Genomic DNA, 10,476 nt, shown 5'->3' with positions numbered 1-10,476 from the left:
AAGAAAAATTATGTTCAATGTGACAGCAAAGGTTAATAAAAAAAAACGCTTCTGGTAAAAGTCCTTCTTTACCTTACTTCTTCTTGAAAGATTCTGGATCCTTTTTCCTTATAATATCTGTAAATATTCATCACTTCCTTTGTTTCTACTTCACTTATCTTCAGAATGACCTTGTATTTTCAGGTACCAAGGTTTCTACAAGTTCAACTACTGCACTAACACCAAAAAAAGATCACACACAAAATCAGATGCAAGGGTACCTACATGCTGTTCAGGAGAGAAAAAATTTCATCACATTCGAGCTTCAAGTACAGCAGGACCAGTATTGCCATGGCATTACCTTTGATCCCGACATCTTCAGGACTGCAGGGCTTCGCACCCATACGTAATTAACGTATTTGGTACGCGTTGTGATGTCTGAATACGCAAGTACGTAATTGTAAGAATTTGTACGCATTTCATTTCATGAATAAAGTACGCAAATATTTTTCAAAATACGCATTGATGTTTGTTAAAATTGTACGTTATTTCATGTGCTTTGTACGTTTTCTTTAACAACCCCCAACGATTTCAAACCCCGCCCCGGTCCGCCGCCCCCGGTCCAACGAAAGCTTCCCGATTCCCGCCTGCCAGTTCCCGCCCTAGAAGAAGTTAGTAGTGGCGCCTATCAGCAGACAATCGAACCAATCCAGTCTCGCTCGCTGTACTCGAAAGGCTGTGTATGTGTGCGGTGTATCTGGAGGTTTGGTTTGCTTGAGGCGTTGCTTGAGATCTTAAAATGCAATGGATTCCGATTTTGACAGCGATGACGAGCAAATTGCTCCAAGTCCACATAGGAAACGTCCCTGTCCCTCTTCTACCGTTGATGTCCTGGACAGTGAAGATTCGGCAGGTGATGGTGGCCCTCGAGCCCAAAAAAAGAGAAAGAGAAAACAAGTATTTTTGCCTGAGTACACCAAAATGCCAGGTATCGAGGCATCAAAGAAATCTGTGTTCAAAGCACGGTGTACATACTGCGATGTGGATTTCAGTATATAAGTTTGACATTACCCGCCATAAAGCCAATCGGAGTCATCAGAAGACTGTTAAGTCCTTGAAGAATAACACTGCAATTACTAACTTCATGCCCCAAAAAAACATTGATAATGATTTGGATGCTCAGGTGATCAGGGCCGAGACTGCGTACGCTGATTTGATTGCAGAAAATAACTTGCCCCTGTCATTGGCCGACAAGTTGAACCAGGTTAATAAGGCTGCCTTCCCAGATTCTAAAATTGCACAAAGATACATGGCAGGACGTGACAAAACTACGGCAATTGTGAAATTCCTTGGTCGTGACGAGGCAATGGGCGTGGCTGATGAAATAAGGAGGGGGCCATTCTCCATTGCAACAGATGGAAGCAACGATGTCAAAGAGAAACAATATCCGATGGTTGTCTTCACCTCGAGTCTAAAGGATGGTGTCAAGCAGAGATTGTTGGGGATTCCCTGCCTGCCATTGCAGGATAAGTCTACTGGTGAGTCAATAATAATAATAAGTTACTAGACATGTATGATTCCTTCTTGTAGTACTCAAATATGGTCAATTTTCTTTCTACAACTTGTACTTTTTATTTCAGGCAAAAACATTGGTGGACTTGTCGTGACCGAGGTAAACAAGCATAACGTGCCATGGGCACATTGTATTTCCTTTGGCTCTGACAATGCTCCAGTCATGGTTGGCAAGGTCAATGGGGCGATTGCAACAATTCGCAAGGAGCAGCCAAAGATTTATCTGTCGGGATGCCCGTGTCACCTAATGGCCATTGGAGCAAAGAAGGCTGCTGCAGCACTGCCATTTACTCCGGTTGGAATTGAGGATGCGTTGGTGGAGACTTACTATTATTTCGACAAAAGCAGTACCCGCCTGGGGGAATTAGAAAAATGGCAGCAGTTTTACGAGGTTGAACACATGACAATATTGAAACACATCTCAGTCAGGTGGTTATCTGTAGGAATGTGCTTAAAGAGGGTACTTGAGAATTGGGATGCTCTCAAGCAGCTGTTCAGGGAAGCCAGTGAATCCCTCCCAGAAGACCAAGATTGCAGAGAACGCAGGCTTTTCAAGTTCTATCGATCACCTACAAACAAGCTTCTTTGCCTGTTCCTTGTCCACACCATGAAGATATTCGATAACGCAAACAAGCGTCTTCAGCAGCAAGCTCCCCTTATCCACGAGCTGAGACAAGATTTGAACAAGCTAGTGCGAGATTTGCTACTTAGATACAAGATGCCAGAAGCCATACGGCATGTAGCTATTGAAAACATGAACGTGACAACGGAACTGGGGCAGAGGCAAGATGCAGACCTCTTCATCGGGGAAGAAGCACGGAACTTCATTGCTGATAAAGACAATAATGGTCTCCGAGGCCATCGTATCAAAGACTTCTTCTCTGGTGTCCGCAAGTTCTTCATCGCTGCCTGCAGTTACCTGAAGGAAAAGCTACCCCTTCAGGAACCACTCCTAAAGCACGCTGAGGTTGCTGACACCAAAAAGAGGATAAATGGTGCACAAGCGGCTGACCTCGGATATTTCTTGGATACATTCCCAGCATTGATACCAGAAGGTGAGTGCAATGTTGAAGCATTAAAACATGTAATGGCATTTTCCTCCACAGGTGGTGAGCCACAGTATAGAAGTATGATGCCTGCAGAAAAAGACTTCTCTCTGAAGGTCCTTGGATGATGGGCTACAGATATCAAATCAGTTTGATTACTGCTTCTAACATTGTCTAATTATGCTGCTGCTGATATGTTCTGACATGTGTGATGTTTCTTTTCGATAATGGATTAGCTATAAAAGCCACTTGGTGGAAAAGACAGACTAGCTAAAAGTGACTCAAATATTAAAGCTTTACTGTTATTCAGAGTTTCTCTTAAAAAGGTGGTATTCACAACTTGCTAGTTTCACCTCTGATTCATATGCTGCTGTAATGTACTGTCCTCTTAATTCCAGGTGTCTCAAGAGAGACAGTGGAGCTTGAGTTCGCCGAGTATCAATCGGAGACCGAGATCCCAGTGGCTGAAGGCATTGATGACATAGACAAGAAATGGGTTCAAATCGGAAAGATGGAGGATGGAGGTGGTGTGCCGATGTTCAAGAACCTGGCCCATGTCATCTTGGGTATTCTGACGATACCCCATTCGAATGCACAATGTGAACGTGTATTTTCATCAGTTCACCAGAATAAAACCTGGAATAGGAGCAGCATGGCCCCTGAAACAACTGAAGCACTCATATTGATGAAAACCAGGCCAGGGCAAGCCCACAACCGAGTGTATTCTGCAAACAAACTAAAGCAGATTAAGTCTGCCTACTACCAGCACCATTTGAATAAACAGTAGCTCAAACACAGCTGGTTTGGTCTACTCAAATGACTCTTTGCTCAATTCATGGACAAAAATGCTTTTCTGACTTTTTTCTTAGATAATATTAAATAACTTCTAATTCAATTGTGAGGCAAAACCAGTCTTATGGACTCTCTGAACTTGGCTGGTTGAGACAGATCAGTTCCCTGTTGTAGGCCCAATTCTGAAATCTGTTCAGAATTGATTAACTCAGAGTTCACAAAAGGAAGACAACAGGAAATGAACAAACAGTCCATCTCAGCCTGCCAAGTTCAGAGACCCCATAAGAATGGTTTTGCCCTGGAGGGTCAAAATTGTGTATTGGCCTTGAAGTGGATCTCTTGAATATTTTTGGCATGGTTTGCCAGATAAGTGATTAACATTTTTTTTCTAGTCTTCGTCTAGTTCAGTTCAGTAATTACATGTACATGTACATGTACTGCAAGGTATATTCAAGAGAGATCAACACTTCCCAGGTAGCAGCACAGTCTGGGCATGAGGACAACTGCTGCCATCTGAAAGGTGCAGATAATCTCCTGAAATGCCCTACAGTAATTAGTCAATATTGTTCTGACCTTGCTGCTGCATAATGTTTATTTATATGGATATTTTAGGCATGGTTTGCCTGTAACTATATTTTTATTCTAGTTTCTTGTCCTTATAGGCTTAACTTTCATGACTGTAAAGTACCTTAAGGAGATCGCCATACATTTCAGGTCACAGCACATTCTGTGTGAAGCTATTTCTTACTCAATTGAAGTTGGGTGCTGCTATCTGGAATGTGGCAATCTTTCCTAGGGTACTATATGTTTTGATAAAAGTGATTAAGATGCTGCTGTATGATTATTTTAGGCATGGTTTGCCTGTGATTAAATTTTTTCTAGTCTTGTGTAGCAGTTCTACTGTTCCTTTTGACCAAAAGCTACCGGTAGTGTAGCAAATTTGATCCAACACTCATCCATTGTGGAGCAATTCAAGACATTTAGGCAGCATAATTGCTATGCAATACCTCTTATTTCAAGCCTTGGTGATTATTTTATTTCTTCAACATTAAATCAAATTTAATGATTGGCTGCTGCTGGAACATTTTGAAAAGGCCACTCAGTGATTTTTTGGACTTTTATGTATACCTCAAAGCACTTAAACGTGCCTGTAAGATTTGAATGTTGTGTATGTGTGTGTCTGAAAAGTGAAAGTTGCAGTCAAAGCGCCAAGTGTGCATCCATTTAATGGAAGGTATTAGGTTGTATAGCTGTGTCGACAAATCAGCAATGTTTTGGTCTGAAAAACCATACAAAAAGTGGGTTTCGTTCGCTCATTGTATTTTCTGTGTTCAATATTGCATTAAAATAATTGAAAATAGAGGTGTTTTTATGGATACTCATTTATTGCAAATAATACTCATTTCTTTCATTCAAAATATCAAAAATACTCAATTAAGAGGGAAAATACTTAATTCTGGGGGTCACAATACACACAAAAAAAATCTGGGGTGAGCAGCCCTGGGACTGTTATGTTAACACTTGTGCAGGAAAAAAATCCAGTCATGATTGAAAACTACAATTTGATTCCATCTCGTTTGAATCCAGGTCAACAAGATCTCAAACTCACATCCAAATCCAAAATGACTCCAATATCCCACCAGCTGCATTATGAGCACAAACCACCCACACCGTTTACAACAGAACTTGAAAAAATTGCCACCATTTCACCAAATACTAAAATCAATGTTCAAGTTGTCATTCTTGGTGAAAACCCAAAATGTGAAACTAAAACTGTCGCCTCTGGACCAATAAGAATGCAAACAAAGTATGTTGCTGATGACACTGGTATCACTAACCTGTCCACATGGGACAAAAATATTGATCAGCTTCAGGTCAATAACACTTACAGGTTGGAAAATGTGTCTGTCAAATTCTTTGAGAAAGAAAAGCACCTGTCAACTACACCACAAACCACTATCACTAACATTCCACCATTAACCAATTATGTCAAATTGGAAACTGCAACTATTCAGGCCGAAATTGTTGCCATACAAATAACAACAAAATATCAGTGTATATCATGCAGTCACCTAAATGCTTTCATCTCTAATACTGGCACAAGATGTCGTTGTGACCATTGTGGCAACCAGCAACTTGCACTTAAAGCCAAAAAAATCTTCCAGGGCGATGGCACATTTCAAACACAAACTCAGGAAACTTACAAACTTGCATTCAGATCTGATACTTTGGACGAAATTCTTGATGCTATCAAAGCATCCACAGTGTCATCCACATCAGAACATGATGAGATGCCGTCAGCTGAGCATATTGAGTCATTCCTTCTTGAATACGATGACAACTTCACCGTCACATACTATCCTAGAACGAATATAATCTCCACTCTCACAACCAGTCAATAAAGCAGCAACCTGTACCTTTCTACATGCATAATAGCCTGAACAGTTAACAACATTTTGCATCACAGGCCTGCATCGTTGTAAGAGGGCAACCAGCAAAATTACTCGACATGTCTACATTTCATTTTAGCAATTCTCAATCTTGTCATAGCAGATATTGCTTCAGTGTTATATTATCATCATGCATACGCATTTGTAATCTTCAGCATTTTAGATCATTAGTGTTACTTTATATATTACATCTCATAACTGATCTGTGTTTTTAACATTACTGATTTCAATCATTGCGAATACTTCCTGTAGCTGTAGTATTACATGTATCCTTGGAAAGGCATCATTTCCAATCATTGTACTCACAACTTCATCACTGCTGTTATTTCATATGTTCTCATCTATCATTTCAATCATTGGAAATATTTCATTCTATATCACCCTTGCTTAGATATAATTCTGTATCAATCCATCTCGTAATTTCAATCATTGCGAATACTTCCTGTACCTGTAGTATTACATGTATCCTTGGAAAGGCATCCTTGGAAAGGCATCCTTGGAAAGGCATCCTTGGAAAGGCATCATTTCCAAACATTGTACTCACAACTTCATCACTGCTGTTATTTCATTTTTGATTACATTAATTTTACCTATGATTACAAATCAGAGTATGTTAATTTCAATCAGTTGCTGGACAACTACAATTATTTTCAATAAATAAATGTTAACTTTACACATCTGCTCAATTCCTTCTCATTTCTTAGCAGATTCTTGATTTAGCTCCGGAACTGTCACATTACCACATGTGTCACATTGGCACATGCTCAATACTCCTTCGACAACTTTCAATCGACACAACGGTCGCCAAAAGATCAAACAAAATTTTCTTTCAATATCTGCCAACCATTGTGATCATTCAAAGCACTATTATATCATTTCGCAAAAACCTATGCAGTGATTGGACATCAATGTCATTTCATACTCAACAGAACAAAGTAAAACAAGGTGTCAGCTGAGCTCTTTCAAGATTCTTTAATCCCATCCAGTAATTTAGTGACACACTCCCAAACCTAATGTACCGGTAGAACGAATTTCTTGCCCTCACAGGATGCGACCCATCCTCTTGCAAACAGGGTCTATAACATGACTCCTCATCATTCATAGCCCACACAAGTATTGCATGTCTGCAACAACATATGCTTGTGTGCAATGTATGTCTGTATGTCTGTGGAATAAAAAATCTCGCATCAATCAAGTCAAAAAGTCCAACCTCTTTCCACAATTGCTTCCGGCAATCACCTGCAGTATGGCTTCACAACGAGAAAAATGCATTGGCTTGCTAGTCTCTGTAATGAGCACATGGCAGAGACTAGTGGCGAGACTCCATTCAGCCCATTTACTACATACCAGCAATGTACACTGGTACAACAGTGGTACCTCCTACATTTTCTGCACCACATTCCCCTCATCAAGCAGAATGTCTAATTATTCCACCAGCGGAGCTATCCAGGCCGTCAGGCCTCTAGTTTAGACCTTCATTCGATTCTGTTCACGGATTTGTGATATTCTTCAGGAGGATTAACCCTCAGAGAAACCGCATTGTGTTGTTTTAGAAGTCATCTTCATGTGTGTTCTTAGTGATCGCCGTTTATAATCAGTATCATTAGACAGATTCTGCTAATCCGTTTCCGAGATCAGCTCCGGGATAGCGCAGCGCCGTGTCATCATAAAATGTCGTGACGTCATCGATCCGCGCGCACTTTGTATCTATCGCGTTGCCGTGACCCGAGAAAAATCAGCTGTATCCCAAGTGTCAAACGGCGCAGGGTTTTCCTAAATTTCTTCTTTATGTGAATTAAAATACCTGATTTGAAGTGCTAAGTAGTTAGATAAGCATATGAAGACCATAGTGAATGGGCAGTTTGCGCAATTATTTCATGGTATTTATGATCATTTCATCCGTAAAGTGAAGTGCCGTTCACAGACCATGACAAGATCTGTGAATCGTGTACTAAATTGTGCCTACATGCATGCATTACATACTAGGTACACACGGACACACAGTCCAAGAGCAAACTGTATGTTACTGGTACTCCCCCCCCCCCCCGCCCTCCATATGCGGGTCAACCATACGTGTATCTGTGTTCCAGTCGTATCAAGACCCCCCCCGGCCCTAGTCATAGAATTTCCCCTGAGTGAGGTCCCAAAATATGATACATTTAAAATTTGGAACTCGGATGCGGTGCAATTGATAAAACGATCTCTAATTCATTCACTCACTGATCATGGCGACGGATGAGACGCCTGCCATCCATGACCATGACGTCCTCTCCCCCCCCCCCCCCCCATGTCAATGAGCAAGGACTAGCTGCGGCTGTTATAAAACGCGGAAAAATCACAAAGCCACCAGTAAATACACGCATAATATTTAATGATAATTATATTATACAAATAACAACATAAATTATAAATCGGAGGCAAGAACTACCAGTATCTGCACATTTCATCGGTCAGATTTTAATCCTCTGGAGCGCCATTCATGCCATTCCGATCGACCCTTTCCTCTTGCTTTTTTTCTTGGTGTTGATAAACTTTGCATGTTATCTCGACACCACCGTGGTTCCTTCCCTATAACGGAACACATTACGAGGCTGCTTTCAAGTGTAACTGTTGCCCGGATTGATGTACGTTACGGTATATGCCTCCTTCAAATATAAGTCGATGATGAACTGAATTCTGGTCTACGAAATTTTTTTAGGACAATCAACCTAACCAACCGAACCTAACCAACCATATGCGACTGCACATTGGAGTCTATTTTAAGCAATCACAAAAACTTACTTCGCGGCCCGTCTAGAGTATAAGTTTATTTCAAACTCCAAGGTGCTTGTGATTTACGGCGCATACAGCGCACCATATAACGGGGATTCCCAAAGACCTTGTCACCAGGAGTACAATGCACACTACTAATATGAAAAACTCTCACCTGCGGTTCAGGTAGCCACCCTGCAGCCAAGTTAGATTTTTCCGCGGATTTCCGCGGAATCCGCGTTTTATAACAGCCGGACTAGCTGATGATCTGACAGCTCATAATCTACTCTGACAGCGTTGAAACTTGACTGCATGTTGAGCATGGGGCCTAGGCCTTTATTAAGCTTCTTAAACTGGGACTAGGCCTACTACCCTTTCTCCCTCCGTCTGACTCTGGTCATCATCGGCGCTTCTTATAAATAGTTACTGGTACAAAACATGCTTTTAACCCCCATGCTGTGGATACTGGATGAGAATGAAATTTTCTCACTTGTTCTTGTATATTTTCAGAATCATGGCAACACCCAGCCCAAAACGTTTTATTCGCTTCACACCAGCAATAGACATCTTAGTTTTAAGAGAAATAGCTGCGGTAAACCCACACGACAATCCTACCAAATGGACTAAAGTTGTGGACAACAGCAATGCGGCTGTTGCCCTCCTTCGCCGTGACGCAAAGGCTTTCACAGAGAGGTCACTGAAGGAAAGACTAGCAACGCTTCTAGCTGCCTATATAAAAGAAGACATGGATTCCCTTAAGAGGTAAGAAATTGATTGAAAGCATGCATGTCCAGTGAAAACGCCTCCAGTAGCTTTTTCTTTTAAATTCAGGATTAAAGACTGAAGCCCTGAATTTAAAACAGAATCTCCAAAATACTCATTTTTAAACGTTTCATTGGTGAATTGTGCTGTAAAAATTGATAGCTTTCTCATTGTCCTTGTAGATCAGGCACAGAGGAGGAGTATGATGAAAGGGAGCAGCTACTGCAGGAAATAAGGCAGTTGAAGAATGAGGCTGAGAATGTGAAAAAGGAGAAGAAGGCAGACAAGGCCGCAAAAAAGGAAAAGGAAGAGTGTCAAGGTGAAGAAATTTGTCGGAAGGCAATGGAGGGCATTACAAGTAAGTCAAATACGGCCAGTTGTTGCAACTGAGCAATGGCGTACATGAATAAATGTGAATTATGAGCTCGGTCAAATTTGAATCAAAGTGCAATACAAAATATATTTTACAAATACCTATATTTGTTGGCTTTGTCATTTCAGAAGAACTGACTCCCAAAAATAGCCTTTGAAATCCACGTTTTCCTGAATAAAAAGAAACATTGGTATCACATTTTGTTTCATTTCAGAAAATCCAACACCAACGAAGAAAGCCAAGTTTGATGTGGGTGATTATTTGGAGAGGAAGGCGGACATTGAGGAAAGGAGGCTTTCCCTTGAGGAGAAGAAGCAAGAGGCTGAGAGGGAGGAGAGGAGGGGTTTCATGGAGGCCCTTCTCAAATTCTGTAACAAATAGTCAGATGAAATAATAAAAGTTGATGCTATACTGTACTTGAAAACTCTTTATCTTTTTGGCTCACCCCTCATGTCCTTTGTAAACAGATGAGGACATGGTTCAGACCATTTCATCATGTACACATCTTCAATTCATATACAAGGGTTTGATTCATGAAAAAGTCCACTTTCCCATAGCAGAGCTTCTCATCTCACTTATTTCCATCTGCCCGAGTGGATGAAAAGCAAAGTGGTAGGAGGCACTGCAGTGAGAGTTTGAATTACATATACATGTAAAATGCAATAACTACATTTGACAACAACAAATTGATAAGCCTGCCTAGAGAAATCAGTGGATATTGGGCAAAGTAAGGAGACACCCATAATTTCAA

At 40.9% G+C, this 10,476-nt stretch overlaps 2 protein-coding genes across 2 annotated transcripts; both read left to right on the top strand.

Annotated features, from left to right (window-relative positions):
• The first annotated feature begins 1,123 nt into the window (after window positions 1–1,123).
• Window positions 1,124–5,791, top strand: LOC135492951 (uncharacterized). Its single transcript, XM_064779698.1, has 4 exons — window positions 1,124–1,517; window positions 1,620–2,606; window positions 2,996–3,163; window positions 4,977–5,791. The coding sequence occupies exons 1-4, from the start codon at window positions 1,124–1,126 to the stop codon at window positions 5,789–5,791; spliced, it is 2,364 nt and encodes a 787-aa protein (XP_064635768.1).
• Window positions 5,792–7,586: 1,795 nt separating this feature from the next.
• LOC135492950 (arginine and glutamate-rich protein 1-like) lies at window positions 7,587–10,106 on the top strand. Its single transcript, XM_064779696.1, has 4 exons — window positions 7,587–7,719; window positions 9,101–9,352; window positions 9,535–9,710; window positions 9,940–10,106. Exons 2-4 carry the CDS (start codon window positions 9,105–9,107, stop codon window positions 10,104–10,106), a joined length of 591 nt encoding a protein of 196 aa, XP_064635766.1. The 5' UTR covers window positions 7,587–7,719; window positions 9,101–9,104.
• Window positions 10,107–10,476: the final 370 nt, after the last annotated feature.

The sequence above is a fragment of the Lineus longissimus genome, chromosome 8 (assembly GCF_910592395.1).
Source record: "Lineus longissimus chromosome 8, tnLinLong1.2, whole genome shotgun sequence".
Classification (NCBI taxonomy): Eukaryota; Metazoa; Nemertea; class Pilidiophora; order Heteronemertea; family Lineidae; genus Lineus; species Lineus longissimus.
This window is presented reverse-complemented; position numbering and strand designations above follow the sequence as displayed.